Source organism: Chiloscyllium punctatum, chromosome 45 (assembly GCF_047496795.1).
Source record: "Chiloscyllium punctatum isolate Juve2018m chromosome 45, sChiPun1.3, whole genome shotgun sequence".
Classification (NCBI taxonomy): domain Eukaryota; kingdom Metazoa; phylum Chordata; class Chondrichthyes; order Orectolobiformes; family Hemiscylliidae; genus Chiloscyllium; species Chiloscyllium punctatum.
In genome coordinates this window covers 49,802,231-49,822,563 of record NC_092783.1, presented here as the reverse complement: position 1 = coordinate 49,822,563, position 20,333 = coordinate 49,802,231, and the positions used below count along the sequence as shown (strand labels likewise).

The following is a 20,333-nucleotide window of genomic DNA, read 5'->3' as shown; positions in this document are numbered from 1 at the left end:
AGATTTTGCATGTTTGCAGCTGTTCACAGAAGTAGATATGAACAAAACAGATTTGCACCCATGGCTAAAGTTTAAGAAAGTAAATACACCTGCCACAGCTCTTCATATAAACACCACATGATCTTGTACGTCTTGTAGTTCTTTCTTTCTGCACATTTTCTGAGAGCACATTTCTTAAATTTTCAATTGTGTTGCCTTATTGTAAGAGTGTTTTTGTATCTTAACCATCCAGGCTACTGTTCTTGTACATCATTTTCTTAAAGAAATCTGCCTGTCAAAGCACACAGACAAACTTTTGATTTATAATGACCAGTTGGTCAGCCCTGCACTAGTTGATGGTAGCACTCCATTATTTTGTTAGCTGTGCATTCACTCTGCATTTCTGGTATGTTAAGCATGCCTTTAAAATATTAATGCACTGGTGACTGAAGTATGTGTGGACTGTGTAACAGTTTGATAATGTTTCATTCAATAAATAACAAAAGATGCTAGAAAAAAGTCAGGTCCAGGCTGCAATAATGGAAAGCAATGGTTAATATCTCAAGTCTATGATATTTCATTAAACTTAATCATCATCATCATCCTATAGGACCACATGGTGTTGGAGGTAGTATATTTGCATTAATAGGGAATAGACTAATGGGCAGACAACAGCAAAGTATAACGATAAAAGGTACTTTTTCACATTAATTACCCTGAACAATGGGGTTCCACAGGGGTCAGTGTTGGGACCACAGCTGTTTGAAATGCATGTATCAATGACTTGGAGGAAGGAAGTGAATGCACTGTAACCACATTTGCAAGTGATACAAAAATAGGTGGAAAGGCAGGTTGTGAGATGGATACAAGCAGTTTTTAGAGAGATATTGTTGGGTGAAATAGGTGGGCAAAAACTTGGCAAATGGAATATAATGTGGGAAACTGAAAATTGTTTATTTTTAAGTGGAGAGCTATTATTAAAATGGAGAAAAACTGCATAAAGCTGCAACATAAAGGGACTCTGGAATACATGCACACAAAACACAAAGCTAGCACACAGATACAGCAGGTGCTTAGGAGGCTAATGGAATGCTAGCCCTTATTTTGAAGGGGCTGGGGTATACAAGAGGTAAGTCTTCCTGCAACATGTGCAAGGTGCTGGTGAGATGACATCTGGACTACTGTGAGCAGTTTCGGTCCTCTTTGTTTAATGAACAAAAGTTAGACAACATGGGTCTTTACCCATTCGTGTTTACAAAAATTGGAAGTGATCTTATTGAAGCATGAAGGCATTGGTAGGATTAATGCTGAGAGAATGTTTCCTCTCATGGTAGAGTCTAGGACGAGGGGAACGCCATCTCAGTAAAAGAATGCCAACTTAAGACTGAGCTGAGGATGGATTTCTTAGATTGAGTGTCTTTGGAACTCCTTGGGATATGGAACAAATACAGAAAAATGCGTGTGAGGAATGTCAGCTCAGGCTTTAATCCTATTGAATGGAGCAACTCAAGGGGCTGAACTGTCCTCCTTTTCCTATGCCTTATGGTTAAGAATCTGATTCTCTCCACAGATGCTGCCTGATCTGAATTTTTAACCTTTTTAAAAAAGATTTCAGCTTTCCAGCATCTGCTGTTCTTTGCTTTTGTATTAGTATTTTGTTCAATATTTAACAGTATGTAACAGTGCAAAAGAAATCAACAATATGTAACATCGCATTCACCTCGGCACCTCCTTCCTTCCTTGTAGCTGCCAGATTCCATAATATCTGCACACCAAACTCTTCACTGATGCTCCAAAATTTCCTCTACTGTCCTATTATATTCCCTCACTTCTCTTGCAGTTTCCCCCAATTGACATGCAGTATCTCACACAAACTTCTCAATACAAATTCTCACAGCAGGTTCACGTGAAAATGCCAATGTAAGTTTATTGTCACAAAAGATCTACACACGCATTTGGTTAGAAATACTTTTCAACATAAGTAATGACATTTACACAGAAATTAATGATTTTCTTTTAGAAATGTGTACAAAGAAAAGGACATAGACTATTCAAGCATTCAAATTTGTTATCAATCATGTTTGCATCTTAAGTCATCCATTTGCCATTGCTCGCCACCCCTCAATAATTCTATCAGTCTCAAAATTATTCATTGAGTAGGTATCTAACCTCTGTTTTTTATTTCGAGAGCCCTACACCTGACAACCATTGCAAGAAGTACTTTGTAACTTCATTCCAGCTTATATCCCTTGGCTTACGCCACTGCACCAATGGAGTTTAAAGTCAAGAGTTTGGTTCTGGAAAAGTACAGCAGGTCCGGCAGCATCCGAGGTACAGGAAAATTGATGTTTTGGACAAAAGCTCTTCAAAGAATTCCTGATGAATGCTTTTGCCCGAAATGTTGATTCTTCTGCTCCTCGGATGCTGCCTGACCTGTGCTTTTCCAGCACCACACTCTTGATTCTAATCTCCAGCATCTGCAGTGCTCACATTTTGCCCTATGGAGTTTAACTCTGTCAACCATTTCATTTCCTTCCAAAATGATCAAATTATTTTCTAACATTCTATATTTCACTTATTCTTATAATTGCTCCACATGGTGTAAATGTTGGAGCCAAGGTAAACACCCTGGTAAATTTGGATTCATGCCTTCCAAGGTCAAATTATCCTTTCTGTGGTCCAGTGCCCAGAACATGACTCAATGCTTAAGATAGTCTGTCCACAGGAGCTGATATAGTTGCAGCACAGTTTCCTCCCCATTATATTCTAGGTCTCTAATTATAAAAAGCATCATTTCATACGTCATAGAGTCATCCGTAATGAAAACAGACTCTATGGCCAACTCCCCCATGTTGACCAAGTTCCTAAACTGAACTGGTCACTTTTGGTTTGGCCCATTTCCCTCTGAACCTTTCCTGTCCATGTACCTGTCTAAATGTCTTCTCAATGTTGCACCTATACTTGCCTCTGGCAACTTTGTTCCATGTATGCACCATCAACTGTGCGTAAAAGATGCCCCTCGGGTCCATTTTAAATCTTTCCCCTCTCATACTAAACCTATGCCCTCTAGTTTGTACCCCCCTACGTGGAGGAAAAGATCTTGGCTATTCACCTTATCTATTCCACTCATGATTTTCTAAACCTCTACAAGTCACCTCTAAGTCCCAGCTTATCCAGTCTCTCATTATAACTCAAACCTTCCAGTTTCGGCAACATCCTTGTAAATATTCTTTACACCCTTTCCAGTTCAAAAACATCCTTCCTATAACATAGTGACCAGAATTGTACGCAACACTCCAAATGTGGCCATACCAATGTCTTGTGTAGCTGTAATATGACATTCCAACTCCTGTACTCAGTGCTCTGACTGATGAAGGCAAGCATGCTAAACGCTTTCTTCACCACCAGTTACACTGCTTGCAAGGTGCTACATACCTGCATTCCTAGATCTTTCTGTTCAACGACACTCTCCAAGGCCTGACCATTAAGTGTATAAGTTCTGCACTGCAAATGCAACACCTCGGAGAGATGTATGGCATGGAAACAGACCCTTCGGTCCAATCCATCCACGCTGACCAGATATCCCAACCTAATTTAGTCCCATTTGCCAGCACTTGGTCCATATTCCACTGAACCCTTCCTATTCATATATCCATTTTGATTATTTTGTGTACCCATTTCCATTTCAGTGGGCCAAGTACATATGTCCCTAATTCAGTTTGACCTTTCACTGTCAAATAATAATTTACCACTGAATTATAGATTAAGCTGATGATGTTGTACCAACACCCAGTAAGTTGTCTCTGTCAACAGTTTTGCCAAAATCAAGTTATCTTTCAATGCCACTTTGTAATGTTGTACTCACATTTATATCACTTACTATACAACCAACCATTGTGATATCCAGAAACAGATTCCACTTTTGTCCTTTACAGGACATTGTTTGAGAGATTATCTGGGAAGAGAGGTTTAGGATACACCCTTGTATAGAACTGCATGGGGGGGAGAGAGAGAAGGCGGGTAGGTCATTCATTTGGAGACAGTGCCTGGGCTCCCATTGATATCCTGGACTGTTCTCGGCAGCATTTTAGTAAGCCAAATTTGTTTTTAATCATTGTACCTGTAAACAAAAGACGTGATCAGGGTTGAAGCACTCTTTGAAATAATGTTTCTATTGAGACCGTGAGCGCTCCTTCAGATAATCCGAAATTGGATAATTGATATTTGGATAATCGAGATTCCTCTGAATTGCATTTTCTATAGTCTCCACACATTGTGCTTGGTCAGAAATCTTTCCGAATTGGTTCTCTATGCAAGGTTCAGAGAGCTTGTTTGTTTTAAAGTAACAGATAACGTGTTGTGAAATTCTTTCTTGTGCTGAAACAATAGATTGGATCAGTTCTGCTGCACTACAATTCAATCAATATGCCTGAATCACAATAAAGCAAATGTAACTACTTAGATTATGGCTTGTGATTTTGATGTGGACAGCCTCTCGAATTGTGATTGTTTAAACTGAATTCCATTGTGTTTTGGATTACACCTGAATAATTGAGTTTACGTCAGTGTTTATGGGACCTGGAAATAGATTCACTGCAGAATGTATGATTCTAAATAAGCAATCTCTGAAATGGAAAAGGCCTATTTTAACTCATAAGTGGAAATCCTTGAAGTAGTCTCTGGAGAAACTCGGCAGGTCTAGCAGCATCTGTGGCTAGAGAAGCAGTTAATGTTTTGGGTCAGGTGTGACCGAAAGTTAACTCTTCTTTCCTTCATTATTGATGCTGTCAGACTTGCTGAGTTTCTCTTGCATTTTCTGTTGTGGACTTTGTGTTTGCAGCATTTTACCTTTTTGCCCTTGAAGTAGAAATGATTTTAATGAATGAGAAAAGTTGTTCACTTACTGGGATGTGACTGTTCAGATCTGGTTTGTTGAAGGCTTTCGTCTCGAAAGTGAGAGAATATTAGGCCATCTTACTGCATCTTTAGACATGATTACTCTCAATAACTGTGTTGTTCAGTAAGATTGACTATCCAAAGTGAATGATAGTCAATTCATGCTGCTGCTCATTAAGTTACCTAATTGGTACTTTTTGTAAGTTAGGGAGAATGCACATGCGAGGGTGAGAAAAGACCATTCCAGATTATATAACCTTTCAGAAATGTTTGGTGGAGGATAAAGTAGGCTTTGTCCATGAAAATCAGTCTTTGGAAGTGTCAAGCTAGGATTTTTTATATGTAGAAAACCAACGTGTACTGCGTATTCAAACTTTTGATCAAGTGCACTTTCTGGTTATTATCTGTGCACAACATTTAAAGTTGGACTCAAATTTTTGAATGTTCCATAATAACTTGAATTTTATTCCATCTTTTAAAATGATTATGAATTGACCTAACTATTACACAGGTCCAACTGGGCAAGATGTAGGGACTGCAACCTCAACACCACCTCCATCTTTCTTTAACTGTGCGTTTTGTTTTTATTTTTTGAGGATATGATAGTTTTGAGATTGATTTGTATGATTATGCTTCAGAACTTTTTCTAATGTAGACATCTGGGAGTGAAAAGCACAACATAGTTAGGTTTAATTAACCAGTGTTACACATTTAGGTAAAAACAATGACGCAGATGCTGGAAACTAGATTCTGGATTAGTGGTGCTGGAAGAGCGCAGCAGTTCAGGCAGCATCCGAGGAGCAGTAAAATCGATGTTTTGGGCAAAAGCTCTTCATCAGGATGACGTCGATTTTACTGCTCCTCGGATGCTGCCTGAACTGCGCTCTTCCAGCATCACTAATACAGAATGTTACACATTTAGCTTTGGTGCACAGAAGCTTATGTATGGGTCAGTTCCATTGTGAAGTTTCCTGAATTGGATGCTGGAGACAAAAAAACTGCAGATGCTGGAATCCAAAGTAGACAGGCAGGAGGCTGGAAGAACACAGCAAGCCGGCCAGCATCAAGAGGAGAAGTCGATGTTTCAGGTGTAAACTTTCTGTTTGAATTGGATGCCAGCAGTCTATCTAATTCTGTTATTTCAACATCAAAATCAAATTGCCATTCAGAAGACAAAAAACAAAATGGATGCAAAGTTGTACACACCTGAGTTAGCCACCATATAAATATAGCCAAGTTTAGTTATCCCTGAGCACTTTTGTCATCTACACTTTTTCCAATTCAATGGCATTGCTGTGCTCTGTTGAAAATAAATAGTTCATGTGTATTAGTAAATGTTAGTTTTAGGAATTAAACTTTCTATATAGAACATAGGATAAATGCAAGTGGAGAAGTCTAGTATAAATAAAATGTTGAGGTCATGTTGTAAAAGTTTGCCCGTATTTGTCTCATAGTGTGAGAGTTTTATTTTGGGAGGTAAGAGGGAATTCTGACTGCAAAACCCATTTTCTCCATCAGACCAAAGATAATATTGTAAATGAGAGATTAAGTGTTAGGTTAAGGACAGCCTAGATAATGCTATGTGGCCATGGAGTTGGATGGAGCTTGAAAGGTTCGCTGATGTAAATTTATCTGTGTACTTCTTAGAAGTAGGTCTTGAACCTGGGAGAGTGCTGAAGCAAAGTAATGACTTCAGCACTCACACTGATGTAAGCAGACTGCGGGCAGTGCAGGCTCAGGCTCCACGCTATCTGGTCAGACCACATTTGGAGTCTTGTGTGCAGTTTTAGGCTCCATATCACAGGAAGGATATACTAGCCATGGAGCGTGTTCAGAGGAGGTTCACGTGAATGGTCCCAGGAATGAAAAGGTTATCATGTGAGGAGTGTTTGAGGACTCTGCTTATACTCTATGGAGTGTAGAAGGATGGGGGTGAGGGAAATCTAACTGAAACATACAGAATACTGAATGACCTGGACAGAGTAGTGGTTGGGAAGATATTTCCACGTGTAGGATAGACTAGCACCTGAGGGCACAGCCTTAGAGTAAAGGGGATACCTTTTAGATCACACTCCGCCAGAGAGTGGTGAATCTAAGGAATTCACAGCCACAGAAGGTTGTAGAGGCCAGATTATTGAATGTATTTAAGGCCGAGGTAGACAGGTTCTTGCTTTGTCACTGCGATCAAGGGTTTTTTTTTAGATTAGATTACTGACAGTGTGGAAACAGGCCCTTCGGCCCAACAAGTCCACACCGCCCCGCCGAAGCGCAACCCACCCATACCCCTACGTCTACCCCTTACCTACACTACGGACAATTTAGGATGGTCAATTCACCTGACCTGCACATCTTTGGACTGTGGGAGGAAATCGGAGCACCCGGAGGAAACCCACACAGACACGGGGAGTACGTGCAAACTCCACACAGTCAGTCGCCTGAGGCGGGAATTGAACCACTGTGCCACCGTGCCGCCCACTGGGTTATGGGGAGAAGGCAGGAGAATGGGAATGAGAAACTTATCAGGCATGATTGAATGGTGGAGCAGACTCGTTGGGCTAAATTGGCCTAATTTCTTCTCCTGTGTCTTATGGTCTACACTGGGACATGATCACCATGCAAATAAGTGGGGTGAAGAAGTACAGTATTTCTTTGGTGTAGCTCATAAATGTTGGGGCTTGAAATAGCCCCAGTGGAAATGACAGCTTTATGATTCTAGCTGTTTGCAAAAGAGCTGGAATTGTGTACTTGAGCAGATGCTGGAGAGCAGGCTTGGAAATCCAGTTAAATAATTTGGGAAGAAACTGAGCGACCAAAAATGTGAGCAGTGATTGAGACAGTCCGAGCTGGAGAGGCTCTTGAGGAAATTCTGAAGTTTAATTCTTTGAAAGTGAAGGCTTGGAGCCCCTGCAACACAAACAGTTTTCATGAGGTTTGGCGATTCACAGTTCGTTAACTTTTGGGTGAGAATCAGGGAATTTAATCTAATATAATCAAAACTTTGGTTACTTTTCTGGTTGTTTAGACCATGTAAGTGTTTAAATTGGGCTGAAACTCTTGAGTTGCAAGGAACTTCCAGTTTCCACAAGTGTAAATTGTTCAATTAACTGAAGTTAGACAAAACAGCTGACATTTTATATATTTATAATATGGTTCCAGGATTTTGCATAATGCTTCATGTAATTAACAATGCATGCTGTCTGGTTAAGAACTGCCTTAATAAATTCAGTTAAATTTTTGGATCAGAGAGGAAGATGTTTTTTGCCATCTGGATAATGGCTAATAGTTCTACCTTTTAGTTTTACTAACCCTTGCCACATCAATTATTTCTTGATAGTTGTGCTCTAAATTATCTTTCCTACTTCTCTTCAGAAACACACATTTCCATGCCAATATGACAACAGCTTCCACGTCTAAGCCGTATACATCCGAAAGCCCATGCAGTGTTTCAGCAGAGAAGCTTGGCCAGGTAATTTGATCAAGACTGCAAGTTTGTCTATAAATGTCTTTTCTTGAAAGTATTTGTGCAGTGTAAATGGGTGATCTATAATAGGATTGTGCTGTAACTTGATACCTGAACTGTAAACAGTATCCCCAAGATTATCTTAAGAATTAGCATATTGGTATCTCATTTTTAAGTTCTGAAATGTTGTAATTCTCTACACTGATTTCAGTTTCCTAAATTTGTTATTTCCCAGATATTCATTCTTCCAGTGTATCAGTCTGTTCTTACCTGTGGGGCAAAAAAAGGCTCACCTGTAGAAACAAGTTTCAGAAATACATTTATCATCAAACTGGTCCTTTTTTTTTCTCTAAAAAGTGTTCCTTTTCTCAACGATAAAGTGTCCTTGATTTTTTTCAGAGGGGTCATAAAACAATTCATGCTCTGAAACGGCTGGGTTTGGTACAGAGATAAAAGGGTATTGAGAGGCATTTTTGTTCATTTTGTAAACACAGGAGACTTTAGGCCAAAGCTTTTATATTTAGAAGTGACCTGTATAATGAAAGGGAAGTGGCCAGTCCTGGAAACTGAAGTTAAGCTGAGCAGTTCAGCCCAGAACTAGTTAGGGAGTTCAGCTGTGGGATGTGTGGGAACAGGCTGTAGGCTGCTAAACTCTCTCTCCTTCTGCTCTTCTAACTTTACCCTGTAAGCTTTTGTTTCATTTTTACTGTGTTTAAGGGATTTGATTATTGGGGCTGTTGTGTATATTCAGAACAGCATAATTAAGTCTGTTCTGCAGGGGTTCTTTATTCTGTTCTTTGTATTTCATTGTGTAATTTTGTGAATAATTTTTTCTGTTTGATAACCTGGGAGTCAACCTGGCTAACTTACCCCAGGTAATTTTCACTGTACACTTACTGAAACAAATTGCAAAGTTATGGTCTGGCCTGCTTGCTTAAGGATGTTTTGAATGGTCTGGCCTAGTCCATAACACACTTCCTAAATTCAGAAAGACAATGGCTTACTTTACGTACTAATCTTTGAGAGTCTGTTGTCCCCCGGTAGCCTCAGGGGTAACGTTCCAAGACCTACTGCGGACAGGAGTGAATCCATTCATTTAAATGGGAAACTTATCTTCCTGGCAGCCTCCTGGTCCTTGGTTCTGGAACATTCTCTATAATGTGTTCCAGCAATGGGTGGCTGAATCCATGCAAAATGACTCTGCAGATACAGTGGTTATCCTGTATAATTATTTTTCATATGGGAACATTTGAATTCCAATGGAGTGAATTTCATAAAACTGATTATTCTAGTGAATTGGCATGTGAGATCTAATTATTTTAACACATGTTAATCTATGGTCTTGAATGCTTGGGAATTTAAAAAGAAAATCCCTTCATAGAACTCTACAGTGCAGTAGAGTCATAGAGATGTACAGCATGGAAACAGACCATTCAATCTTACCTGTCCATGCTGACCAGATATCCAAATCCAATCTAGTCCCACCTGCCAGCACCCGGCCCATATCCCTCCAAACCCTTCCTATTCATATACCCATCCAAATGCCTCTTAAATGTTGCAATTGTACCAGCCTCCACCACATCCTCTGGCAGCTCATTCCATACATGTACCACCCTCTGCGTGAAAAGGTTGACCCTAAGGTCTCTTTTTATATCTTTCCCCTCTCACCCTAAACCTATGCCCTCTACTTCTGGACTCCCTGATCCCAGGGAAAAGACTTTGTCTACTTATCCTATCCATGCCCCTCATAATTTTGTAAACCTCCAGAAGGTCATCCCTCAGCCTCCAATGCTCCAGGGAGAATAGCCCCAGCTTGTTCAGCCTCTCTCTCTAGCTCAAATCCTCCAACCCTGGCAACATCCTTGTAAATTTTTTCTGAACCCTTTCAAGTTTCACAACATCTTTCCGATAGGAAGGAGGCCAGAATTACATGCAATACTCCAACAGTGGCCTAACCAATGTCCTGTACAGCCGCAACATGACCTCCCAACTCCTGTACTCAATATTCTGACCAATAAAGGCAAGCATACCATACGCTGCCTTCACTATCCTATCTACCTGTGACTCCACTTTCGAGGAGCTATGAATCTGTACTCCAAGGTCTCTCTGTTCAGAAACACTCCCTAGGACCTTACCATTAAGTGTATAAATCCTGCTAAGATTTGCTTTCCCAAAATGCAGCACCTCACATTTATCTGAATTAAACTCCATCTGTCACCTCTCAGCCCATTGGCCCATCTGGTCCAGATTCTATTGTAATCTGAGGTAATCCTCTTCACTGTCCAATACACCTCCAATTTTGGTGTCATCTGCAAACTTACTAACTGTACCTCTTATGCTCGCATCCAAATCATTTATGTAAATGACAAAAAGTAGAGGACCCAGCACCGATCCTTGTGGCACTCCACTGATCACAGGCCTCCAGTCTGGAAAAACAACCCTCCACCACCACCCTTTGTCTTCTACCTTTTGAGCCAGTTCTGTATCCAAATGGCTCGTTCTCCCTGTATTCCATGAGATCTAACCTTGCTCATCAGTCTCTCATGGGGAACCTTGTCGAACGCCTTACTGAAGTCCATATAGATCACATCTACTGCTCTGCCCTCATCAATCTTCTTTGTTACTTCTACAAGAAAACTCAATCAAGTTTGTGAGACATGATTTTCCATGCACAAAGTCATGTTGACTATTTCTAATCAGTCCTTGCCTTTCCAAATACATGTACATCCTGTCCCTCAGGATTCCCTCCAACAATTTGCCCAACGCTGAGGTCAGGCTCACCGGACTATAGTTCCCTGGCTTGTCTTTACTGCCCTTCGTAAACAGTTGCACCATGTTTGTCAACCTCTAGTCTTCCGGCACCTCACCTGTGACTATCGATGATACAAATATCTCAGGAAGAGACCCAGCAATCACTTCTCTAGCTTCCCACAGAGGTCTCGGGTACATCTGATCAGGTCCTCGGGATTTTTTCACCTTTAACCGTTTCAAGACATCCAGCACTTCCTCCTCCTGTAATCTGGACATTTTGCAAGATGTCACCATCTATTTCCCTACAGTCTATATCTTCCATATCCTTTTCCACAGTAAATAATGATGCAAAATATTCATTTAGTATCTCCCCCATTTTCTGTGGCTCCACACAAATGCCGCCTTGCTGATCTTTGAGGGGCCCTATTCTCTCCCTAATTACCCTTTTCTCTTTAATATATTTGTAAAACCCCTTTGGATTCTCCTTAATTCTATTTGCCAATGCTATCTCATGTCCCCTTTTTTGCCCTCCTGATTTCCTTCTTAAGTATACTCCTACTTCCTTTATACTCTTTGTTGCGCTGACCTGTTGACCTAATCTGAAGCCCATCTATCCTACGCTATTCCATTTTCATCCATATGTTTATCCAGTGACCATTTAAATGCCCTTAAAGTTGGTAATTCTACTGCTGTTGCAGGCAGTGCATTCCATGCTCCTACTGCTGAGTAAAGAAACTAACTCTGGCATCTGTCCTATATATCACCACCTCAATCTAGTCCCTTCGTGCTAACCATCACCATCTGCGGAAAAAGGCTCTTGCTGCCCGCCCTATCTTACACTACGATTATCTTAATGTCTCTATTAAGTCACCTGTCAACCTTATTTTCTCTAACGAAAACTGCCTCAAGTCGCTTAGCCTTTCCTCATAAGACCTTCCTTCCACACTAGGCAACATCCTTGTATATCCTCTGAACTCTCAATCCCTCTACCAATAAAAGTGAACACACCGTATGCTTTCTTAACAACGCTATCAACCTGGGTGGCAACGTTTAGAGATACATAGACACAGAGATCTCTCTGCTCATCGACGCTACCACGAATCTTACCATTAGCCCTGTGCTCTTTATTCCTGTTGCTCCGTCCAAAATGAATCACCTCATACCTTTCTGCATTAAACTCCATTTGCCACCTCTCAGTCCAGCTCTGCAGCTTATATATGACCCTCTATAGCCTGCAACATCCTTCAGCACTATCCACAACTGCACCAATCTTAGTGTCATCCCCAAATTTACTAACCTGTCCTTCTACGATCTCATTGAGGTCATTTATAATAATGACAAACAGCAGTGACTCCAAAACAGATTCTTGAGGTACACACTAGTCACTGAACTCCTGGGTGAACATTTCCCATCAACCATCACCTTCTGTTGTCTTTCAGCTAGATATGTTTGCATTAAAAGTCAAAAAATCTGAATGATGCTTCTAAATTTGCTGGAGTGCGTTTCTCTTTAAATCATTGCCAATGAGCATAAGTGAGTAATTAGGTAAAAGCAAATAAACATTGTTGATGTACTTTTTAAAGTTGCTTTGTACCTCTATTTTGTTTTCCTTTAGATAAGGCCAAAGACACCTCTGCTGAACATCCTGCATGAAGCAGGTGCATCAGGAGAACACTTCACATTGAAGGAGGTAAAACAATGGAAGTTTTTTTCTGAATAGCAAAATAGCTTCTCTACCCAAAGAACAACAGCTGGGTACAATTGTATGAATTTAGGTTAGGAATTGTGGATTAGATTATGATAGTTTTGGAGAAATGTTTAACAGTCTGGTGCATTTCTAACTACCTTAGGTTTCATACTCATCCAACTATCTTTAGCAAAATCATGTTTGACTTGACCTAGAGTCCCTCAGTGATGTAAAAACAATGACTGCAGATGCTGGAAACCAGATTCTGGATTAGTGGTGCTGGAAGAGCACAGCAGTTCAGGCAGCATCCAAGGAGCTTCGAAATCGACGTTTTGGGCAAAAGCCCTTCATCAGGAATAAAGGCAGTGAGCCTGAAGCGTGGAGAGATAAGCGAGAGGAGGGTGGGGGTGGGGAGAAAGTAGCATAGAGTACAGTGGGCGAGTGGGGGAGGGGATGAAGGTGATACGTCAGGGAGGAGAGGGTATAGATAGGTGGAAAAGGAGATAGGAGAGATGTGTTCTGTTCTGGGCACACCACGCCTTCAGGGATATTATACCGGCCTTGGGAGTGGAGTGTGGATGTAGCAAAATGAATTGGGTCACATTATGTTGTGGGATTACACAAACTAGCACTACATTTCTTGGAATTTAAAAGGGTTAAGAAGTGATTTGAATAAAGTTTTCAAGAAATCAAGGGAAATATAAAATTATCCTATTTTAACTGTTGAGTCTGGGATTAGGCAGCCTCGCCTACAAATTAAAACTTGATGCTTCAGGAATCAAGTTAGGACATACTACTACTCAAGGTTGGGAGTTTGGAAATAATCTCTTGAAATAGCATTTAATGCTGGGTCAGGTATTAATTTTAAGTATGATACATGGATCATTTTTAATTGTAAATTAGCCTTATGGGTGAGGTAGGTCACAGGTTGGATCCCATTAAATGGTAGAACAGATTTAAGGGACTGAATATCTTATTGCTGTTCCTTTGATATCAATGCACTTTAACCTTCTGTGATGAGGGAAAGTAATTTCCATTTGGCGTATAGAGTCATAGAGGTACAGCATGGAAACAGGCCCTTTGGTCCAACTCGTCCATGCCGACCAGATTTCCTAACTTAATCTAGTTCCATTTGCCAGTACTTGGCCCATATCCCCCAAAACTATTCCTATTCATCATTTACCCATCCAGATGCCTTATAAATGCTGTAATTGTACCAGCTGTCACCACTTCCTCTGGCAGCTTGTTCCATAGATGCACCACCACTCCCTACCCCCCTAACACCTTCCCCTCACCACTCTTTCCCCCCTCCCTCCCTCTTCTCCCCCCCGACCTCCCTCTTCTCCCCCCCGACCTCCCTCTTCTCCCCCCCGACCTCCCTCTTCTCCCCCCCGACCTCCCTCTTCTCCCCCCCGACCTCCCTCTTCTCCCCCCCGACCTCCCTCTTCTCCCCCCCGACCTCCCTCTTCTCCCCCCCGACCTCCCTCTTCTCCCCCCCCCCACCTCCCTCTTCTCCCCCCCCCCACCTCCCTCTTCTCCCCCCCCCACCTCCCTCTTCTCCCCCCCCCACCTCCCTCTTCTCCCCCCCCCACCTCCCTCTTCTCCCCCCCCCACCTCCCTCTTCTCCCCCCCCCACCTCCCTCTTCTCCCCCCCCCACCTCCCTCTTCTCCCCCCCCCACCTCCCTCTTCTCCCCCCCCCACCTCCCTCTTCTCCTCCCCCCCCACCTCCCTCTTCTCCCCCCCCACCTCCCTCTTCTCCCCCCCCACCTCCCTCTTCTCCCCCCCCACCTCCCTCTTCTCCCCCCCCACCTCCCTCTTCTCCCCCCCCACCTCCCTCTTCTCCCCCCCCACCTCCCTCTTCTCCCCCCCCACCTCCCTCTTCTCCCCCCCCCACCTCCCTCTTCTCCCCCCCCCACCTCCCTCTTCTCCCCCCCCCCCCCACCTCCCTCTTCTCCCCCCCCCCACCTCCCTCTTCTCCCCCCCCCCACCTCCCTCTTCTCTCCCCCCCCCCCCACCTCCCTCTTCTCCCCCCCCCCCACCTCCCTCTTCTCCCCCCCCCACCTCCCTCTTCTCCCCCCCCCACCTCCCTCTTCTCCCCCCCCCCTCCCTCCCTCTCTTCCCCCCCCCCTCCCTCCCTCTCTTCCCCCCCCCTCCCTCCCTCTCTTCCCCCCCACCTCCCTCCCTCTCTTCCCCCCCACCTCCCTCCCTCTCTTCCCCCCCACCTCCCTCCCTCTCTTCCCCCCCACCTCCCTCCCTCTCTTCCCCCCCACCTCCCTCCCTCTCTTCCCCCCCACCTCCCTCCCTCTCTTCCCCCCCACCTCCCTCCCTCTCTTCCCCCCCACCTCCCTCCCTCTCTTCCCCCCCACCTCCCTCCCTCTCTTCCCCCCCACCTCCCTCCCTCTCTTCCCCCCCACCTCCCTCCCTCTCTTCCCCCCCACCTCCCTCCCTCTCTTCCCCCCCCACCTCCCTCCCTCTCTTCCCCCCCACCTCCCTCCCTCTCTTCCCCCCCACCTCCCTCCCTCTCTTCCCCCCCACCTCCCTCCCTCTCTTCCCCCCCCGCCTCCCTCCCTCTCTTCCCCCCCCCCGCCTCCCTCCCTCCCTTCCCCCCCCGCCTCCCTCTCTCTCTCCCCCCCGCCTCCCTCTCTCTCCCCCCCGCCTCCCTCTCTCTCTCTCTCCCCCCCCGCCTCCCTCTCTCTCTCTCTTCCCCCCCGCCTCCCTCTCTCTCTTCCCCCCCGCCTCCCTCTCTCTCTTCCCCCCCCGCCTCCCTCTCTCTCTCCCCCCCCCCCCCCGCCTCCCTCTCTCTCTCCCCCCCCCCCGCCTCCCTCTCTCTCTCCCCCCCCGCCTCCCTCTCTCTTCCCCCCCCCCCGCCTCCCTCTCTCTCTCCTCCTCCCCCCCACCCCCCCGCCTCCCTCCTCCCTCCTCCCTCACAAATTAAGCAATAACTCTTAATACATTGTTCTAACAATGATCAGGCACTTATAATCTAATCAAACTATCAAAATTGTCCCAACTAGACTATCAAAATGGTTCTGAAATTTAATAATGGAAATATTCAGAATAAAATAATTAATTCCTGCAGTGTCCATGATTGAAAGGTTTTAGATTGCTTGTTGGGTCCCTCTAGTGTTGTAAACTGAGTACTGCAGAATTGTAGCAATGTCCAGCCCACATCAGTCACCTGACCATTCAGCCATTGTAGAATTTTGATCTTGCTGTGACTTTAAGATTTGGTGAAAAAAGGCAGTTACAGATACACAGGTGTCACTCTGTGGTATTTTGATAAAGTTAAAAATCTCACAACACTAGGTGATAGTCCAACTGGTTTATTTGGAAGTACAGGTACACAGTGCTTTATCTGAAATCTTTGGGGCCAGTTATTTTTCAGAATTGGAATAAATAACATTATCACAGTGAAATAAAAAAAGTTACCTAACAGCAGACGCACGTGTGAATAGTATGAGCGCTGAGACACAATTGATGCCTGCCAGTGCTGGGCCACGCCGCCATGTAACATCTAAGTGATGTGGTTCAGGTGGGTGTGGAGTTGGGTCACCTGAAATAGTCATAGAGATGTACAGCATGGAAATAGACCCTTCGGTCCAACCTCTCCATGCCGACCAGATATCCCAACCCAATCTAGTCCCACCTGCCAGTACCCGGCCCATATCCAAATGATGCTCCGCTCTGCACAAATATGATTTCAGATTTCGGCGCTTTTCAGATTTTGGAATTTCGAATAAAGGATTGTGTACCTGTATGTCTTTCAGAGAGCTACTCCTTCTAGCTAGCTACCTGACGAAAGAGCAGCGCTCCAAAAGGTTGTCCAAACAATCTGTCTGAACATATCCGGGTAATTGAGGTTCCTCTGTAAATGAAAAATTTGCTCAATTCACTTGCAAATAAAATCAATAACTGAATCTCCGTCACTATCTAGGAAAGAGCTTACCGAAGACTATTGACTCTCTGACAGGATAGAAATTTCTCTGCAACTCTGTGATAAATGGGAATCTGTTTTTGACATTAATTGTTCATTAAAGTCTTAGAGAAAAAGAAAATTTTGAGCATGTAACCTCTAGTGCTTTGATAGAAAACATTATATGTGTTTATTTTGAGCGGTGTTTTCTTTTTTGCAGATAATGCATTATCTTGGTCAGTATATAATGTTAAAGCAACTCTATGACCAACAGCAACAGCACATTGTACATTGTGGAAATGATACTCTCGGTAAAGTATTTGGAGTCCAGAGCTTCTCTGTTAAAGATCCAAGGTAAAAACATTTTGACTTTTACCACTTTTTCATTATCATAATCAGAATGATAATTTTGAAGAATGATCCAATGTTATGTTTTAGCTTGACCATGAAAGTTCGATTGTGCCAACTGCTAAGCTAATTTGAATTCAGTCCAACTCCTTTTTTTTAATTGAAGTTGGATTGATTTGCTTATAGTTTTATTGTATGTATAATATAAATCCAAGTGCATTTGCCATTGTTTAAAAAGTTTCCATGGCTGCATGTTTAATACAACCTGAACTAATGAACTTGTGCCACTAACACTGTAAGTAGAAGTTGGCAAGGTTGCAGTGCGGTGAGCTCTAAGCTACATTCAAGGGAAAAATCATCCAATACATATTTTCAAACCATTTTGTATCAGTAGTAAATTGATTAACTCTAATTTTATATGAATCTTTCTTTACCAGCAACAGTAACTCTCTAACCTGTACATAAGAAATAGGATCAGGAGTAGGCCATTTGGCCCCTCAAGCCTATCCCACCATTAACAAAAATCATGGCTGTTTTGCCCAGGTCCCAAATCCTTTTTGTGGTAGCTTGTCATCACTTTCAACTCTGATATTTCAAAAATCTCTTACTTTACCCTCTCAATATATTTGAGAGAGCTTTCTTGACATTCTGTACCCTTTAGGAGCAAACATTCTTTTGTAATTCTATTTTAAATGAGTGCTGTCTTGTTCGAGAATCTCTTACTAGCTGAAACATTTTCTCAACATTGACCCGATTATAAAGCCCTTGGTGTTTTATTTTTCAATAAGAGCACCCCTTATTGTTCTGAGGTCCTAATGAATAAAGGTCCAGTCTGTTTAGCCATTCTTAATGAGTCAATCCTGTCATGCCAGGAATTAGTCTAGTGAATCTTTTGTTTTATAGTGCCACCAATGCCAGTGCATACTTTTTCAAATACAGAGACCCAAGGAGAACATGTTACTCTGTGTGTAATCTTACAATTGTAACAACCCCTAGCAATAAAGACTAACATTTATTATGCTATCTTAATTATTTGCTGCATCTGCTTGCTAATTTTTTGTTTGATTCATTGAGATCTCTTTCTTGAGCATTTTTAACGTCCCTCGCTGTTTAAATTTTGTCTTGCCTTCTGATTTTTTTCCTACAATGCATGACTTCACAGTTTCCTACATTAAACTCCATCTGCCAAGTTTTTGCCTCTCATTCACCCTATTTATATCCCATTCCAGCTTCCGTATGTTCTCATCACAACATACCTTTCTACCTACTTGTATCTTGTCAGTAGATACGTTACAGTCTGTGTCCCTCCTCCATCTCATTAATATAGATGGTTAAAACATTGAGCTCCAAGGAATGATCCTTGTGGTATTCCACTAGTTATAACATTTTAACCTGAAAAAGACCTATTAATCTAGACTCTGTTTTCTGTGTATTAACCAATCCTCAACAAGCTTGTACAATGCCCCCAAAACTCTGGACTCCTGTTTTGAACTCTACTTTTATATTCTCAAAGAACTCTAGCAAATTTTTCAAATGTCATTTCCCTTTCACAAAGTCATGTTGACTCTGGTTGCATTAAGCTTTTCAAAATGTGCTGTTTTTTTCGTTAACAATTGAATCTAGCATCTTCCTAAGAATGCATGTTAGGCTAACTGGCCTATGCTTTCTTGCTTTCTGTCTCCCTTCTCCCTCCTTGAACAGGAGCTCTCCTGCAATCTAGTGAGTCCTGGAATATTTCAACCAGTTCTCCACTATCTATACAGTCATTTCCTTAGATGCAGATCACCAGCTCCTGAAAACTTCTATTAGTTTGTCAAATAGTTTGTCCATTGCAATAAAGAGCCTTATAAGATTTTTCCTCCTATACTTATTGCACCTTGTTTATCTGTTATCGTTGGAATGTGATGAAAAAATATTTGTTTAAATTATCAGCTAATTCCCCTGTTCTATTATTAATTCCTCAGTTGTGCCCTCCAAGGGTCCCATACATACTTGATGAATTCTTTTTACGTACCTGTAGGAACACTACCTGTTTTCATACTTGCAAATTTACTTTCATAATCAATTTTCTCCATTTCTGTTATCTTACTAGTCATCTTTTGCTGGTTCCCCAAAATATTCCAGTTCTTTAGCCAACCACTAGTTTATGCCACTTTGTACACCTTAGCTTTTGACTTAGGTTTTCTCCTTGATACCTTTATTAAACGCAGGTGGTTCATCTTTCTCATTGAATCTTCCTTTGGGCCTGAATAAATTTTTCCATTGTTTCCTGATTTGTAGCTTGTCCATCAATGAGAAATTCTTCAGGAGGCTGTAAATGACTACTTCCCACTATTATTATGTATTTAACTGAAACTGATTCTACACAATCTTCGTGTTGATACCTTCTTTTCAACAATAAAACTACCTATCTCCTCTTCCTTTTTTGCCTATTTCTCTAGAATGTAAATACCTTTTTTATTTATTCGTTCTTGGGGTATAGGTATAGCTGGCTAGGCCAGCATTTATTCCCCATCCCAAATTGTCCAGAAGGCATTTTAATGTCAGCCACATGCTGTGGGTCTGGACACACATGTAGGCCAGGCCCCAGGTATGGATGACAATTTCCTTCCCTAAAAGATATTAATGAACCACACAGGTTTTTGCTGACAATTGGCAATGGTTTCATGGTAGTCATTAGACCTTTAATTCCAGATATTGATTTAAATTCAGATTCCACCATCTGTCATGGCAGGATTTAAACCCTGGTCTCCAGAACATTACCTGGGTCTCTGGTTTGATAGAGTTATGACGTGAGGTTACCACCCCCCCCCCCCCAAGCTAATTTAAGCCAGCAACACCAAAATGATTTACCCCGTGTGGTAATCTGTGAAAATCTGAGAGGCCAAGAATTATTCCAGAAAATAAAAAATAACTACTTTTTTAAAGTCTAACAGAGAATACTTAATTAACAATTGCAGGTATTTACAACTCCTTTCTCTAACCCATCTTTTACTTTCCCTTCTACAATACTAGTCCGATAAAGTCCTTGATTAAGATTTACCAAAATATTCAAATTTCAAAATCAGCCAGCTGTCAAGTCTTCTCTTCGTATCTTCATCTCTCTTTTGTTCTTCTTAGGAATTGTGTTTCACAGGTCATTGATCGATAAAGGTATCTTGTAAGTGAGCTATTTTTTTGGGCAGTCTGTACATGCTGGTAACTTGGCCGTTCTCCCCCAACTGTTTGTTTTTTTTTGGTTTTATACTGCAGAGCATCGAATCATTTCATTGGTGTTAATGTTGTCAAAATACCATAT

General features: G+C 42.3%; 1 protein-coding gene across 1 annotated transcript in view; it reads left to right on the top strand.

Annotated features, from left to right (window-relative positions):
- Nucleotides 1-20,333, top strand: part of mdm4 (MDM4 regulator of p53) — a 52,204-nt gene that overhangs the window by 5,117 nt on the left and 26,754 nt on the right. The window contains exons 2-4 of the mRNA XM_072563717.1: nt 8,245-8,341; nt 12,702-12,776; nt 16,908-17,041. Of these exons, the coding sequence (XP_072419818.1) occupies nt 8,267-8,341; nt 12,702-12,776; nt 16,908-17,041 (284 nt within the window). The 5' untranslated portion in view covers nt 8,245-8,266. The remainder of the gene's footprint in view (nt 1-8,244; nt 8,342-12,701; nt 12,777-16,907; nt 17,042-20,333) is intronic.